Genomic DNA, 18,960 nt, shown 5'->3' on the forward strand with positions numbered 1-18,960 from the left:
GTGATCTTGAAAGCCGGATTCATCAGGTGTGGGCTCGCAATATCTAGAGTACGTGTTCGCAACCCAGGCACCGAATCTGCATAGTTGGTGGCAACCTCAAAGATGGGTGACCTCGAAGTCCTTATGAGCTCAAAAGATAGACATCGGAAGGCGTCCATTTTCAGACGACCTCGGACCAAGAGGCCTGAGCCTGACATGAGTGTGAGCTCGAAACAATGTGGTCTTGGAGGAAATAATATAACTCGTGAGCTACTCAGAGACTTAGACTGGCATGATACTGATTGCTGATTTCAAACAGCTTAGTGAGCCTCTTAAAGAGACGCAGTCTACATTTATTGTTGTAACTTCCCTACAATAAAAGGATATTTATTAGTTAGTTACACGCCCCCTGGTCTTCAGGGGATGTTTCCTTGTATATAGGAGTTACAGGCTTTAAAGCCATTAAATTTATTAATATATGGGATAACTTCCCAGAAACGTGTGGGATAGTATTCTGAGACTTCCTTTATAAATAGAGAAGTCATACACCTTTGTAAGGGACGGAAATTTTGTGATCTTGAGAGAAACTCGGGAGGACTCATTCTTGAAGAATTTCCAGAAATCATCTTAAGTTCTAATAACAAAGACTCGTGGACTAGGCAGAATTAACTGCTGAACCACGTAAAAAATCCTATTTGTTTTATTGTATTTTTCTGGCCATAACTATTTGTTGTTTACGTGCTCTACATTTACTGTTGACGAAAAACAGCGTCAACATATCCCAAATAGAGAAAATGGAATTCTGAATATACCTACTCCGAATGCTGCTATGGAACAATTTCGTATTATCATCCCCATGCTTTACCCACTCCAATTTAACTTTCTGTTTCAAGAACTGAATCATGTCTTTATGAGCTTGATGATAATCTCTCCTTCTTATGATCTCCTCATCCATCAGCTAAATATTACTTGGATCGGCTTGAATTTTCTCTTGAATCTCTAGCATCAACTTAAACTTCTTCGCCTCCTGAACAAACACAGCCCCTTTCCCTTCTTTATTAATCTTTTTCAGCTCCACCCTAAGCCTCTTTAACTTTGAAACCAGACAAAACATTGGGGTCCCTTTTACATCCTCATTCCAACTCTCAGCCACAGCCCTCTGAAAACCAGCAAGATTACTCCAAAAATTAAAATATCTGAATGGTTTCCGATTCTCCTGAACAGAACCAAAGTTCACCAAAAAAGGACTATGATCCATCTCTCCTTCCCGGAAAAAAATAACTTCAGCAGAGATATACTTCTCCATCCAGCTATCATTAGCCAAAACTCTGTCAAGTTTAGCATAAACCCGGTCCTTACCTGCTTGCTTATTATTCCAAGTAAAAAAAGATCCCGAAAACTTCACATCAACTAACCTACAATGCTCGACACATGTTTGAAAAGGAACCAATTCAGAACCATTACCACAATGAGGCAATCTGTCAGAAGGAGATAACACAGAATTGAAATCCCCCATGACTATCCAAGGACAATTAATCTCATAACCAAGCTTTTCCAAATCAGCCCACAAACTCTCCCTACCTTTCATATCATTAAACGCATACACTACAGTAATAGCAAATTGATCTCCATTTTTGATAGAGACAAGGAAATGCATCCATTGACTAGAACTACCTCGAATATCCACATCAAAACTATACGGATTCCAAGCCACCACAATTCTACCATTAGGATGATGCGTTAAATTTGAAGTGAAACACCATCCCTTAAACATATTAAGGTATAAGGACCCCATATTTGAAGTCTTAACCCTTGTTTCTAGGAGGCTAACAAAACCAATTCTTTTATTAGAAATCATTCTCATGACCTCCCGTTGCTTGCTGGTTTTGTTAAGCCCCCTAACATTCCATCCAAATAACCTATCCATCTATTAATGGAGGCTCTCCCCCTCCATTAATATTAGTCCGCATCTCCTTTAAAGCTTCGCCTACATGAACTTCAGCTGCTGAAAACTGACCCAGCACTGTAAAAGAATTGCTCACTTGCACAACCTTGTTCTTAACAAGCATATCCCCTTCTTCCCATTAATTTGTTGAAATCCTTCTGCTTCTTGCCCATTTTTTTCCTGACCCAGGTCTGTCTTGCCTACATTATGTAGATCAGAAATTGTATCTACATTTTTCTTCAATTTCCATATTTTTTATGGTTCTCCTTGGGTCAATCTCTTCTTACAAGCTTCCTTCATATGGCCAATCCCATGACATTGCGTACAAACATCAGGTTTCCATTCATATTGCACTTCAACATACACATATTCCCCCTTTTCATCTTCAAATTTGATTTGATGTGGTAACTCTTTTGTAATACTCACTTCAATAAGGACCCGAGCATATTGTAGCTTCTCCCGAGCCATTGTTGCTCAATCTTGCTTCACCATCTTCCCTATTGTGCCAACTATCTTTGCCATTGTTCTTTCACCCCAGTATTTTAGCTCAAGATTTCTCAACTGAGCCTAAACCGGAACTGTCAAGACTGTTTCCCTAGTGAACTTTGAATCAGGGTCCCATCGTTTCATGATGAGAGGTTTCCGATCAAGGAACTGATATCCTCCATTCAGAATTCCATCTCTAGTTTCCACCGAATTAAATTTGAGTAGAAAACCCCTTGAGCTAATAACCCAATCTTATCAATTCCTTTATCCCTCCAAATTCTACGAAAAAATCCTTCCATCACCGAGATAGGTGGATTGGCTCCCAGTACATAACAAACTATGGCTGAACTCCAATATTGAACTTCTTCCTCTATGTCTTCTGCCTCAATCTTAACACAATCAGACTCAATATTCAAAATTGGAGTGAGTTTAGATGTACCTGACAGCCCCTTCGTGACCGATCCTCCTTTCAGGACTCCCAACCAGTCATTAAGAGTCTGCTTTACCATAGACTTTTGAACCAAATCGACATTCTCCTTCTCTATTCCTTTCCTTGAATTTGCAGAAGATACCTGCAACAGAACCTCCTCTGCACTTTCCGATCGAGTCGCACCAGTTTCAACCTCCTCGTCAAAAACCATAGCCTCCACCCCAAGAATTACAGCCATGGATTTTATTTTTGTGACTGGATCCGTGGATGATCGCCCTCTTTTCTTCTTCCCAGGCGTTTTCTTCTTCATTCTCGGTCTCCCCGCCATAGCACCAGCTCAAGCTGAAGAGAGAGCTGAGAGAAAAAAGTAAATGAGGTTAATGATTCTTGTATTAATATAAGTATTAAATACCTAGTGTTGTATTAAATATTATTAAAATAATAATATTTGAATTCACATTAATATAATTAGTATTATATATTATTATCATAATAATATTTTATAACATTTAAATTTATATTAATATAATTATTAAACATCTAATTTTGTATTATATATTATAATAATAATTATAATAATAATAATAATGATATTTTATAACATTTGAATTTAAATTTATATAAATATCATTAATAAATATCTATTTTTAATTAGTTTTAAATTTATATTCTGTTAAATATTTAAAATATTTCATTAAAATTAACAAAACAAACCGTTAAAATCAATAATTTCGGTTATCTACATATTTTTTATATAGAAAAGATATTATTTGATATATGTTTTCAGATATATTTTTAAAATAAATAAAAAAGGTTAAAAATCATATGTTTGAAATAAACACTTTCTTAAAAGCTTAAAATGATATAAAACTCTAAAAACTAGTTGATTTTTTCTAAATCCCTTAATAATATCTAATGTAATGATTAGGATTTTGTAATTCACAATTCTTGAGATATTAAATAATCAACAGAATATTTTAACTTTGGAGCATAGTCTTGCAATAATTTTTAACTTATGCATATTTTATAAAATATGGGGTATTAGTAAAAATATTTGGTCAACTTTCATTTGAGACTTTTTTTTTCCATAATTGAAGCAATGGAGGCCAAGTAATAATGACTTACGACTAGTGTTTTTTTTTTGGAAGGTAATTTATAAAAAAATCACTTCTAAATTACACACACATATAAATAGCTTACGGACACAATAAACTTCTCATACATTTTCAGAAAGTTTGATCTGACTACAACGAGCACTGTTATAAAAAAATAATGAGATTGTATCTATTAAAGTGTGTAAAAATATATGATTCACCATGACACAGTGTATAAAAGTGTGTACTATTATAACTTTGCCTTATTATTATTATTATTATTATTATTATTATCTAAACGGTGGAGAGAGAAACGTGAAAATTCTAGTTGTAGTTCGAAGTTAGGTTTGCCACCAACTTTAAGACATTCATCTACCACCCAAAACCGTTATATATGCATAACAAATAATAAATATGTATGTATGTATGTACAAGACAATAGAACTAATAATCTATATAAAGAAACAAAAGGGAAAAGACAAACTTAAGAAAAACGATTTTTTTTTTATAAATGTCTATATCTTAAATAGTAACATATAATGATAATGTCAAAAAAAAAAAAAAAGCATATACAATGAGTGTTTTTAGTACATATTTCGTTCAAATATGAATAAGTATGTAATAGCACAAAAATAATCACTTTTAATTGAAAAACATTTGAATATTCGGTCAGCAGAGGCATAAGACTCAGTTAAAAAGATTCTGGACTTATCAAGATGTTAAGGATTAAAATGAGTTCGATTTCAAAATTATTCAAAATTCATGCCCTAGAGCTGATATATCGCCCATGCTAGGTGATATATCGCCTGGGCTGATATTTACGAGGCTTGTCGAAGTGGTCGTGCGAAGTTACGTGTTTTTCGTATCCCCGTGTGGCGATATATCGCCCCCTAGAGCTACGATATATCGGCATACACTGAAATATTATACATGTAATTGCACTTTTTAAGCCTAATTTGAATTGACTAAATAACTTTGGCTGAGTCCTATAACGATTCAAAGCTGCTGGCAGACTCTGGGATTTTAGAATATTACTCTTAATAAAATATTCCTCAAAAATACTTAATTTCTCATTAAACATGCACATGATAAGTGTCATTATCTTATCGGGTCTATCTAACCTTATAATATAATAAATATCATCTTCATAATCAGTCATATTAATCAAACCTTAGGTTATAATTAATATTCTTAAACTATAAGTTAAACTTATAAAATCTACAATTGTTGCTACGAGTGTCCAACTAAGTCCCGGCTTGAACCAAAATCCACAGTCATAAACATACTATAACTACTACTAGCTATCACTACTACTACTACTATCTAACTAGCTAAATAAAATTCTTGGACTCTACATATAGTTATTATGTTTAGTATAAATGTAATTTTAATATCGATTAATTTGATAGATATGACTGACGTTATTGCTCAATCTTACGGGAGTGATGGTGGAGGATGCGATCCTCCACATGGACCGTCAGATATCTCAACTGATTGTGAACGAGATAATACATTACACATTGATACACCCTTAAATTTTAATAGTTAATAATATTAATTTTAAAATACCAAATATGCATACAATAGCGCATCCAAACAAACGTGGACGCCACAAAGGATTGAACACACGGGAAAAAAGGGAAGAGTTGGGGCGTCCTCTCCCTCTCGAGTGGGATGTGCAAGGGAGAACATATATAAAGAGATCGGAGATTACAACTCAAATTTCTCAAGAGAGCTGGGATTACTTGTTCGACAGTACAGAGATCCCGACTATCCTCAATGGTCAAAAGTACCAAATGCCTCGAAACAAAGAATACTTGCACATCTGGAGGTAAGTAATTTATGTATTTATGTTAATTCTATTTAATTATATATCATATTTACTAATAAATATTTATAATTTAGGATTATTTGTTTGATATCGGGCATACCAGATATGGACAAGGGCACATGCCTGGGATCTTGAGAGGCATTGATACATCATGTGCTAAAAAGTATTCTGATTGGAAGTGCGCTATTAAAGAACATTTCACGATTAATGGGCCAGAAAATCATTATGGTGGTTGCACAGATACGTAGTAGCAAAAAGCCATTGAATTTTTCCGACGCCCATAAATTATGGTATTAATTTCTTGCTAAACTTAACTCTTTTAACTAAATATATTACTAACAGAAACTTTTTGTAAAAACGTTTTGGGGTCAACAAGGAAAATAGGAAGAAACTAAAAGAGCTTAGCTACAGAGGTTCTCAGTCAATCCCAGCGCTGCGCTATAAAAAGTTAGTTAATTAATTCTTTTTAAGTTTGTTTTTCGTATTTACATTTAATTATTATTTTTATAAAAATATATGTATGTGACAGCGCAATTTAGAGACTGGGCAACTTGAGCCGATCCCGGATAGCTGGATGGATACTCACCATAAATCAGGCACAGGGTGGGTGACAGAAACAGCCAAAAAACTTGGGTATGTTAAGTTTTTTCAAATTTTTAATTGTTTGTTTACAATACATAATTACCTTATATATTGTATCATAGGAGGAATTGTGTGCATATCGCAACACACAGCAGACACAGACAACTGACACTGAGAGTTTCACACCAGTTTCGACTACGCCTGAAGATGACGACTTATTTTTGGTACAAACTATCTTCGAAAAACGACGTGGCCACCAGAAAGGATATGGACGTATCCTTAACATAAGGGACAGAACTCCATTTACTATTGATCCTCCACAACTAGAGATGAAGAGATAACTGAGATGAGAGAGCGTGTTCGACAATTATAGGAGCACATCCGGACTCATTGTATCACCCTGGGATCTCAATGTGGCCCACCACCACCTGATGATCCCGATGTTGGAGCATCGAGTCAGTAGGACTTATGTATGAGTTTTATTACTATGGACTATATACATTTTCATGTTTAGGACAACTTTTTATTTTGATTGAGCAAACGTACTCTTATGTTTTTATTTATATGTTTATTATAAGTGTTTTAAATTTATTCTATTGTTTTATATTTAATTCAAATTAAATCAATAAATAAATATATAAGTGAATAAACATTGCACATATAAAAGAAATCTCAGCTCAGTCTATACCGAGGACAATGTCCTCGGTATAGCCGTCCTCGGTATAGCCCATCCATATGACAAAATTGGACAGGGTGTGCCGAGGACATTGTCAACTCTATACCGACGCGGCTGTACCGAGGACCTACTACCGAGAACATGTTCTTGGTACACTACTACAAATATAGCCTTTCTTTGCCATTTTTTTTCAACAATAAATAAAAACCGCAGAGAAAAGGTTTGAAAGAGTCGAAAAAATTACATTTAATGTCCATGTCCTATTTTATTGCTGTTGACCCAGATTTTGGTCAACTAACACGGAGTCAGAATATGCTTGATGTGAATGAATATGTTGACAAGAATCAAATGACGAAAAGTAATAAGAACACGATATTTTATAGTGGTTCGGCCCCAGGATCTGGTAATGACCTACGTCCACTTAGACTGTTATTGATATAAGAATCAAAGGAGTGATCAAAGAACAAGGGTTCAATGAGTTTCACTAACCTCTGAAGAACAATACAATATTCCAAGGAAAATTACTCTAGTCTCAAATAATTCAAAAGCCAAAAGTCCCTTCCTTGAGCTATCTTTCTCTATTTATAGGCTCTAGGGGGATTACATGATTTAGTTGCCGATATTCTCTCCTAAATAACCGGATATTCAGGAGATTGTGTGAGTTAAATTCGGGATCTTCAAAGATCTTTACAGTAATATTACATTGCATGCAGAACCATCGATCAGACTGGTCGCAGGTAAGACTGGGCTGCTGATTGTTTCTAATACGTCTTCTGGTCGATATACTAACAGAGTTCCTCCAGGTGTCAGCCGCGTGTCCAGGGATCAGTTGCCACGTCATCAATGCCAATTTTTTGGATAACATTTGCCCCCCAAGTTTATTTATTACGAGCAATAAATAAACTTTTGAGCGAACGACCCTTCGGCAACCTCACCATAAAACAAGAGGACCCGTGGTAGCCGATGCCACTGCCAAGGGGGTTCCCGAGCAGCAACTTCCTGCGTCTCCTCCACGAAGGAGGCCGACGGGGGTTACGATCAGGGAACCCACGGGCAATCCTTCCGCAGAAAGGCCTTCTGCTCCCCAAGGCAAGGGGAAACAAAAGGCCAAAGAGCCGATTGTGGACTTGGGGGAATCCTCTGATGAGAACGGCAAAGTTATTTTGCTTTTAAATAGCTTGCCAATTCCCTGTCACTTGTTTGACGGGGAAGGAAACTTTACATATACTCCAAACCTAGGGCCAGACTTCTTCGTGCCAGATAGTGAGTGTGTGACTAATAGAGTCAATAGTATAGCGACCAGTAGTTGTAGCTCGGGTATTAACTTTGTGACCTTCTTTTCCGTTTGATAAGGAGTCTTCATTTGCCTTTATCTTTACCCTTTGCATGTTTTTACTTGTGTGCAGATATGGCCACTCCCAACATCTTCGACCTATACCAGGCTGAGGAGGAAGAGGAGGTTCCTCAGCTCCGGCGAAAGTCATCAAGGAGACACAACGGCGAGACAAGCCAGGGACCTGCTAAAAAGAGTCGAACAGAAGATCCTTCCAAGGACGTGCCAACTGGGCAAACTTCTGCTCATCCTTCGACCCCTGCTGAGAAGGAGACTCCTCCTGCTCCGATGAACCCTCCTCCGGCTGCGCCCAGCAGGGAACAAAACAAGCGGGAAGAAACTCTTGGGGCCAAACTCTCGAGCCGTGCCGTACGAGCAGCCAAAGACCGCATCGCGCACATCGGGAAGAACGACCGCGTCAAGGATGCAATGGTTGAGGCAGAGAGTATGGCGGTCGACCAAATTCTGAACAGGACCCTGAACGAAATAGCCAGTGTAAGTGCTTCTTTATCTTTTTGGCCTTAGTCTTTTATTCTTTGCAACAGGCTCTAACTTTTCCCTTTGTTCACAGGCTTTGCTGTCTACAACTGCTGCTCGTACCCATGCCCAAGCTTCTATCGAACAGGCTCAGGCAAAGGCTATCGAGAGGCACCAGGGGAAAGCGGCCGAGGAGCTTTTGGCTGCAGAGGCCAGGCATGCAAAGGAGTTGGAGGCGATGGCTCAGCAGAGGGATGCCGCGGTGACAAAGCTATCGGAGGCTGAAGCTTCGAAGGCTGCTATAATAAAGCAGAGGGAGGAGTACCAGGAGTCCAGCCGAGTCCAGTATCGTGAAGTCAAGAGACTGGGTGAGATGCTTAAGTCCAAGGATGAGGCTCTCGCTACTCTTGAGGGCCAAATGGAGCAGCTGAAGCTTGACAACTCCAAGAATCTGGAAAGGTATAAGAAGATGACGCTCCGGTGTTTTTACAACTTCTGGAAACACAATCAAGGCGCCGATTTTAGCTATCTTTCAGAAGATGTTAGGACTGCTGAGTTGGCTCGCTGTACTGCTCAACTGGCTGAAGAGGAGGAAAGAGCAAGGATCCCTGCTTCTCCAAGCATTGCTGGTGTAGAGGAAGAAGGAGTCGCCGAGGATGCGACCAACCAGAATGCTGATAAAGACCCTCCTGCTCCCAATGCCTCTTGAGCTTTTATTATTATTTTTTCTTTCTTTTGATTACTCGACCCACGGGTCGTGATGTAAAGACAATAAATTTTGCTGTATGGGCAGCAAACTTTTCCTATTATCTGAACAGTTACATCCAAGCAGTGATGCTTGCGGTGTAAAAGTTTGTTTCATGATGCTATAATATTTTTATTTATTATAACATTTGTCCGTATGACCGAACTTAGCATAGTACTTTGGCTTGATTTGACAAAATATAAATTTTGAAAAATACTCTAAGTACCTTAGCATGCTTTCACTCATTTTGTTCATGTGTTTACATACCTCATGGTACGCTTTGCTATCGATGTGCCTTATATGCCCCCCAAGTGATCGAGGAGCTTTAGGTCCTTGGTCACTTGCCTTGACCATGACCTGTTCGAACATTTCTGCTCGAGTGAAAAAGTAATACTTGTAATACAGCAAAACAACACATGTAATGAACAAATACTTGTAAATATAAATTTACAAAGGTTGGCAAGAATGACTGGCTGCGCACAGTCCCTTATAATCTCGTATTAAAAATGGACTAAACATGTCTTTACGAGTGATTCTAAAATAGAATCTTACATATACAAGCGATTAGCCATACAACGTGGCTAATCCTCTTTGCAAAACTTGTAAAAAGTAAAATTTAATACAAGCCAGTCCTTTAAAAAGGACTGTTTACTGATAATACTTGCGCAGGTGTTCTCCATTCCAATAACGTGGAACAAGATCTCCGTTTAAGCATGAAAGTTTGTAGGTGCCCGGATGAAGGACTTCTTCGATCTGGTAAGGTCCTTCCCAATTGGGCCCGAGTACTCCAGCAGTGGGGTCGCGGGTATTTAAGAAAACTCATCGTAGAACCAAGTCACCGATGTTGAATTTTCTTTCTTTAACTTTGGAGTTAAAGTACCGAGCGACTTTTTGCTGGTAAGCAGCAACTCGGAGTTGGGCCTTCTCTCGTATCTCGTCAATTGAGTCTAGGGACTCCATCATTAGTTGGCTGTTCTGGTCCTGGTCGTATGTTAGGCGTCGATGTGAGGGGGGATCTAACTCGACAGGTAACATAGCTTCATATCCGTTGGCCAAGGAAAATGGGGTATGACCTGTCGCTATTCGGTGAGATGTTCTATACGACCAAAGGACTTCAGGCAGCTGCTCTGGCCATGCCCCTTTAGCATCTTCAAGCCTCTTCTTCAGGGTATCTTTAAGAGTTTTATTCACGACTTCGACCTGCCCGTTTTCTTGGGGATGCGCAACTGAAGAAAAGCTTTTAATAATTCCATGCCTTTCGCAGAAGTCGGTGAATAAGTCATTGTCAAATTAGGTTCCGTTGTCTGAAACTATCTTTCGGGGCAAACCATAGCGGCAAACGATGTTCTTGATGACAAAGTCAAGAACTTTCTTGGTCGTTATGATGGCAAGTGGTTCAGCTTCGGCCCATTTAGTGAAGTAATCGGCTGCCACGACTGCGTACCTTACTCCTCCTTTCCCCGTAGGTAGGGATCCAATCAAATCTATTCCCCATATTGCAAAAGGCCACGGGCTTTGCATCTGTTTCAATTCGTTTGGAGCTGCTCGTGGAATCTTGGAAAATCTTTGACATTTATCGCATCTTTGTACAAACTCCATCGAATCCTCGTTCATAGTTGGCCAGAAGTAGCCTTGCCTCAGAATCTTCTTTGCCAAACTTTGCCCCCCAGCGTGATCCCCGCAGAAGCCTTCATGCACCTCTTTCATGAGTTCCTTAGCCTTTTCTGGTGTAACGCATCTGAGTAGTGGCATTGAATATCCTCTTCGGTACATAATACCATTGACCAATATGTATCTAGCGGCTCGCCTTTGTAGAGTTCTGGATTTGTTTCTATCTGCTGGTAGCACACCGTTAGTCAGATACTCCAAGTAAGGTGCCATCCATGTATCCTCCATTTGAATCTCCATATTGGTCTCAACCGCTTGTATGCTTGGTTTACTCAGTCTTTCCACTGGCACAATGTTCAAGGTGTCAGCATCTTTTGTGCTCGCAAGTTTTGCTAAGGCGTCTGCGTTTGAATTCTAATCCCGCAGAATTTACTGAAGGGTGTACTCCGTGAACTAGGCTAGCAGGTCTTTCGTTTTATTCAAGTAGGCCACCATTTTTAAACCTCGCGCTTGATATTCTCCTAGGACTTGACTCACCACCAGCTGTGAATCGCTGTAAATATCAAGCGTCTTTATGCTCATGTCTTTCGCCATTCTCAATCCAGCGAGGTGTGCTTCGTATTCGGCTTCATTATTTGATGCGGTGAAGTCGAACCTAATGGCGCAGTGAAATCGATGCCCTTCCAGCGTTATCAATATCACTCCCGCTCCTGCGTGGGATTCGTTAGACGACCCATCCGTGAATAACTTCCACGAAGGAGCTTTCTCTTGAGGCTCAGGCGCACTAGGCTGTTCACACTGCTCGCTGTCTAGGAGTTCGATGAACTCTGCAATAAGATCGGCCAAGATTTGTCCCTTGACTGCTGCTCGCGGTGAATAGGTTATATCGAACTACCCTAGTTCGACCGCCCATTTTAATAATCGTCCAGTCGCTTCTGGTTTTTGGAGGACTTGCCGAAGGGGCTGGTCAGTTAAAACTGTGATAGGATGGGCTTAAAAGTAGGGGCGTAACTTTCTAGAGGCCAGGATTAAGCAATATGCTAACCTTTCAATTGGTGGATATCTCAATTCTGCCCCGATCAATCTCTTGCTAACATAGTAGACTGCTTTCTGCACGCCTTCATCTTTTCGCACCAGCACCGCGCTAGCAGCAACTTCAGTAATTGCCAGGTAAATAAACAAAGTTTCTCCTTCGATTGGCTTTGATAAGATGGGAGGCTGTTCCATATGAGTTTTCAAGGCCTGTAATGCCTGTTCGCAGTCTCCTGTCCATTCAAACTTCTTATTTCCCCTAAGTAGATTGAAGAAAGGGACGCACTTGTCTGTTGACTTCAAAATAAATCTACTTAGGGTTGCGATTCTCCTAGTTAAACTTTGTACATCTTTGATCCTTTCTGGCGATTTCATGTTGATCAGGGCTTTTATCTTGTCGGGGTTGGCCTCGATTCCTCTCGAATTTACAATGAACCCCAAAAACTTCCCTGATCCGACTCTGAAGGAACATTTCAGGGGATTTAACTTCATTTGGTATTTGTTCAATACATCAAAGCACTCTTGTAAATCCCTTACATGTCCTTTGGGATTTTTAGAATTTACCATCATGTCGTCCACGTATACCTCCATGTTTACTCCGATCAGCTCCTTAAACATGCGGTTGACTAGCCGTTGGTAAGTCGCACCTGCGTTTTTCAGTCCGAAGGGCATTACTTTGTAATAGTATAAGCCCGTATCGGTCTGAAAGCTGGTGTGATCCTCGTCGGGGGGATGCATGCTAATCTGGTTGTAGCCCGAATATGCATCCATGAACGAGAGGATCTCGTGCCCTGCAGTTGCATCGACCAGCTGGTCGATTCTTGGGAGTGGGAAGCAGTCCTTTGGGCAGGCTTTATTGAGGTCTGTAAAATCCACGCAGGTTCGCCATTTGCCATTAGGCTTGGGAACCAGCACTGGATTGGAGACCCATGATGGATAAAATGCCACCCTGATGAACCCATCTCCTTTAATCTTTCAACTTCTTCTTTTAAGGCTCTCGATCTATCCTTATCGAGCAGCCTTCTCTTTTGTTGCACGGGTGGAAAAGTCTTGTCTATATTCAGGACATGGTTGGTGTAGAGTCCAAGAAATTTACCTAACTAATTGTTTAGTAGTGTTATAGTATGTTTAGTGTTATCTTTGTTACTATGGATTTTTGGTTCAGACCGGGAATTATTTGGAAACTCATAGTAGTACTTATAGATTTTCTAAGTTTAATCTATAGTTTAAGAATATTAAGTATAACCTAAGGTTTGATTAATGTGACTGATATTAAGGATTATATTTATTATATTATAAAGTTTAGACATCAACCAATAGGATTTTAAGCACATGTTATGAATGGTGATTAAGGATTAAAGATTTTTGAGGATTTAATTAATAAGGAGTAAAGTTTGAATGTTATAGGGTCAGTCAGCAGCTTTGAGTACGTTGAGGGCTTAGTCAAGGCTGTTTACTCCATTCAAACTTAGCTAAAAATGTGTAATTTCGTGTTTAAATATTCAGCGTGTGCCGATATATCGCAGCTATAGGGGGCGATATATCGCAGCACGTAAATACGGAAAACACGAAACGATGCACGGTCGCCTCGGGCACACTGGCCCAGGAGATATATCGCCTACAGGGGGCGATATATCGCCTCCTCCAGTATGTTTTCAAATGTTTTTGAATTCATTTCCTTTCAGCCATTCAAACTCCTTCAACAGTCCAGCATCTTTTGAACGAGTCTTCAGCCTCTGCTGAACGATTATTCAAATGATTTTCACCTAAAAAGCCATTATTTTTATTCAAGTAAAATCAAGATACTTTCATTCCCAAACTCTATAAATAGGACCTAGTACCCAGCCATTATTCACCATTTGCTCTAAGTTCAGAAGCTGCTAGTGTTAAGTGAGTGTGAGAGTGTAAACACCTGGTTTGGGGAAAAACTATAAGCTTAAACATCATAAGCTTATCAAACACTTTGGGAAGTGAGTTCTATAGTATTTCGGTGGAGGTTAGATTGATCTTGCAAATCTTTGAGGTAACCAAAACTCTAGTTCCTTTCTGTATTATGTTTCCTTTCTCTTAGTCTTCTACTCAATTTCCTAACCTCATTCTTATTTTGGTTAGGGAATCCAAGTTCTTAAGCACTTAAGTTGTGGTAAGCATATTTTCTTTTAATGGTTTAGTCTTCCTATTCTCTTTCATTTCATCTCCTTTCTTTAGACTCACTCTTGTTCATTATGGTTTTAGGAGTGTTCCAAAAAGTCCCAACTCAGTCCATTTTATCCCGGTAACTTTGGTAAGGAAAATAGGCTAGAATCTATATGTTTATGTTTATGTTATCTTATGTGTTATGTTGTGATATGATATGAGTATGTTATGAATATGTTGTGCATGTGTTTGTTGTAGGCTTGGGCTTATGCCCTATTTGACTAACAAGACCCCAAAAAGATTGTGGGCATATGCCTATTTAGCTGGTAGGACCCCACTAATCTCATGGGCACAAGCTTGTTTAGTCTATGGGACCCCAAGTAATAATGGCCATTATAATAAGTGTATTATGTGTTATGATATGTCTTTACGTTATTATGAAATTATGTTTATGTTTGTGACTATGTGTTAGATTTTTCCTTGCTGGGCATTAGGCTCATTCCTTTCTGTTTATGTGTAGGAAAATAAGCTTAGAGGCAGTAAGATTCGTGATGCTTGGAGGATGTGTATCGATGATGAATGGAGTCAAGGGTCCGAGCGTTATTCGATCCAAGGATGTAGTCTCATTTTATGATTTTATGGTTTTTATGTGTATTTTCCGCACCAATTATGTAATGTCTTTTATTTTTAATCATGTTTTGTTTTTAAAGACAATGGGATCCCAAATCCTTCTTAGCATTCAATTTATTTGTAAATAACTCTTATTTTGCAAGTTACTCAATAAATTATGGTATTTTCGTAAAAATGTAAGATTTATGTATAGTTTCGTTAATGGTCCAAATAGTCTAGATTAGTGGGTCATTACAGCTGATAACTGCAGGATCTATCCCAGCCATGTCTTTGTGTGACCAGGCAAAAACCTCCTGGTTCTTCCGCAAAAATTCCACCAGTGCGTGCTTCGTGGTGGGCTCTAGGTTTTTCCCGACCTTTACTACTCTGGTCAGGTCTTTTTCGTCGAGTTGGACCTCCTCCAGGTCCTCGACGGGTCCAACATTTTCTTCAAAATCCCCAAAGCGAGGATCTAGATCTCTATCCTCGCTTTGGGCAACACCCTATTTGGTGACTCCATCACCGGATTAGGCTTGTGTATCAACTGCCATCTGCAACTTATCTGAGGTAGTGCTCTTCGGCGTTCCGTTCTTCGCCTTTGTGATTGAGGCGTTGTAGCACTCCCTGACTTCCCTCTGATTCCCCAACACGCGCCCTACCCCTGCGTCCGTCAGGAACTTCATGGCTAAGTGCCACATAGAGATGACGGCCTGTAGATCAACTAGTATAGGCCTCCCAATGACGGCATTGTATGCCGAAGGACAATCGACCACTACGAAAGTGGCGAGTAATGTCCTTGTAGCAGGCGTTGTACCTGTCGTCACTGGAAGTTTGATCAATCTGGCGGGGGCGAGTCCTTCTCCAGAGAAGTCGTATATCGTTTGGTTGCAGGGCTCCAGGTCCTTAACGGACAACTTCATGCGTTCCAGCAAAGACTTATACAGGATATTTACCGAACTTCCTGTATCGACCAGCACTCTTTTCACCATCATGTTGGCCATTTGAATATCCACGACCAGCGGATCGGAATGTGGGAACCGGATGTGTTGGGCATCGCCATCAGAGAAGGTTATTTCACCTTCCTCTGACTGAGCCTTTTTTGGTGCACGGTCCTCCACAGTCATCATCTCGATGTCCTGGTCATGGCGCAGAGTCCGAGCATATCGTTCCCTAGCCTTTCCACTATTTCCCGCGAGGTGCGGGCCTCCACAAATGGTCAATAAGGTGCCAGTCACGGGGGCAGGCTGTAAGGGTGGCGAGCGTTGGCGCATTGACGCCTGCTCGTTGCTACCCGGAGCTTCTCGTTGGGAATTCCCCGAGGCCCGTACGTATCTTCTCAAGTGTCCTTGTCTAATAAGGAACTCGATTTCTTCTTTCAACTGGTTGCATTCGTTGGTGTCATGTCCGTAGTCGTTATGGTAACGACAGAACTTGGTAGTGTCCCTCTTCGAAATATCCTTTCGAATGGGACCAGGTTTTTTTGTAACGACCCACTAATCTAGACTCTTGGACCATTATCGAACTATACATACAAATTCTTACTAAAACATACATTTTGCGAAAATACCATAATTTATTATAAACTTGTAGAAACAAAGGTTACTTTCATAAAAATAAGTAGGATATGGGTACCCATTGTCTTTAAAACAAAAAAACTAACTTAAAGTAAAAAGAGTTACATAGAAAATGCGGAAAATACATTTAAAACCATAAAAAAAATAAACAAGACTACATCCTCGAATCGAATAACGCTCGGCCCCTTGACTCCATTCACCATCGATACACATCCTCTAAGCGTCACAAATCTTACCGCCTCTAAAGATTATTTTCCTGCACATAAAATAAAAAGGAATGAGCCTAATGCCCAGCAAGGAAAATCTAACACATATTCATAAACATAATTTCATAAGAAACATAAAGACATAACATAACACATAATACACTTATTATAATGGCCATTATTACTTGGGGTCCCATAGACTAAACAAGCTTATGCCCATGAGATTAGTGGGGTCCTACCAGCTAAATAGGCATATGCCCACAATCTTTTTGGGGTCTTGTTAGTCAAATAGGGCATAAGCCCAAGCCTACAAACATACACATTCATAACATAACACATAAGATAACATAAACATAAACATATAGGTTCTAGCCTATTTTCCTTACCAAAGTTACCGGGATATAATGGACTGAGTTGGGACTTTTGGAACACTCCTAAAACCATAATGAACAAGAGTGAGTTGAAAGAAGGAAAGAGATGAAAAGGAAATGGGAAGACTAAACCATTTGAGAAACATGCTTACCGAAACTTATGTGCTCAAGAACTTAGATTCCCTAACCAAAATGAAGATTAAGGTTAGAGATTGAGTAGAAGACTATGAGAAAGAAAAATAACATAATACAGAAATGAACTAGAGTTTTGGTTACCTCAAAGACTTGAAAGACCAATCTACTCCTCAACCGAAATACTATAGAACCTCACTTCCCAAAGTGTTTGATAAGCTTATGATGTTTAAGCTTATGATTTTCCCAAACCAGGTGTTTACACTCTCACACTCACTTAACACTAGCAGCTTCTGAACTTAGAGCAAAAGGTGAATAATGGCTGGGTACTAGGTCCTATTTATAGAGTTTGGGAAGGAAAGTATCTTGATTTTACTTGAATAAAAATAATGGCTTTTTAGGTGAAAATCATTTGAATAATCGTTCAGCAGAGGCTGAAGACTCGTTCAAAAGATGCTGGAATTTTGAAGAAGTTTGAATGGCTGAAAGGAAAAGAATTCAAAAGTGTTTGAAAACATGCTGGTGGAGGCGATATATCACCCCCTATAGGCGATATATCGCCTGGACCACTGTTCCCGAGGCGACCGTGCATCGATTCGTGTTTTCCGTATCTACGTGTTGCGATATATCGCCCCCTATAGCTGCGATATATCGGCATACGCTGAATATTTAAACACGAAATTACACAATTTTAGCTAAGTTTGAATGGGGTAAACAGCCTTGACTAAGCCCTCAACATATTCAAAGCTGCTGACTGACCCTATAACATTCAAACTTTACTCCTTATTAAATTTAATCCTCAAAAATACTTAATCCTTAATCACCATTCATAACATGTGCTTAAAATCCTATTGGTTGATATCTAAACCTTATAGTATGATAAATATAATCCTTAATATTAGTCACATTAATCAAACCTTAGGTTAACTTAATATTCTTAAACTATAGATTAAACTTAGAAAATCTATAAGTACTACTATGAGTGTCCAAATAATTCCCGGTCTGAACCAAAAATCCACAGTTACAAAGATAATACTAAACATACTATAATACTATTATCTATCTTAGCTAAGTAAAGTTCTTGGACTCTACATTTTTATAAGGCACACTAGAGCTTGTGGCCTGATAAACCTCTCCCCGAGACTCAACGAGGGCAGTGTAGTTAGTGAACCAAGGCTCATAACGGTTACCCTTCGCTCGTTTATTGTCGGAGGTGGAAGGCTCGTTATACGGCCGTTTTCCACCATTCTTGCCATTGCTGTTGCCATTCCCATTGCCCTTGCCGTTGCCGTTAGGTTTGGACCCATTGGCGGCTTTGGCGGGCTCAGCTGCTTTCTTATCCTTGCCAGAAGGCTTTCCATCGTTGGCAATGGCATCTTCGAGCTTGATGTAACGATCAACCCGGTCCAGGAATTCCTGGGTAGTTCTTACTCCTTCCTTTTGAAGGCTTTTCCAGAGAGGGGAGCGACGCCTAACCCCTGCGGTTATGGCCATCATTTTGCCTTCGTCTCCCATCGTTTTTGCTCCAGTTGCTGCTCGCATAAAGCGCTGGATGTAGTCCTTCACTGATTCTCCATCCTGCTGGCGAATTTCAACCAGCTGGTTTGCTTCTATCGGATGCACACGACCGGCATAGAACTGTCCGTAAAACTCCCTTACGAACATTTCCCAGGAAACTATGCTTGCGGGAGGGAACTTAAAAAACCACTCCTGC

The 18,960-nt window shown here is 39.5% G+C and overlaps 1 protein-coding gene across 1 annotated transcript; it reads right to left on the minus strand.

Moving 5' to 3' along the window:
- Positions 1-937: 937 nt before the first annotated feature.
- On the minus strand, positions 938-1,906 carry LOC133805461 (uncharacterized). The gene has a single exon (XM_062243648.1). It carries the CDS (start codon positions 1,904-1,906, stop codon positions 938-940), a length of 969 nt encoding a protein of 322 aa, XP_062099632.1.
- Positions 1,907-18,960: the final 17,054 nt, after the last annotated feature.

Source organism: Humulus lupulus, chromosome X, assembly GCF_963169125.1.
Source record: "Humulus lupulus chromosome X, drHumLupu1.1, whole genome shotgun sequence".
Classification (NCBI taxonomy): Eukaryota; Viridiplantae; Streptophyta; class Magnoliopsida; order Rosales; family Cannabaceae; genus Humulus; species Humulus lupulus.

What these genes read in the sequence shown, in the direction of transcription:
- LOC133805461 (XM_062243648.1), bottom strand. Translation starts at nt 1,906, where the DNA reads ATGGATAGGTTATTTGGATGGAATGTTAGGGGGCTTAACAAAACCAGC.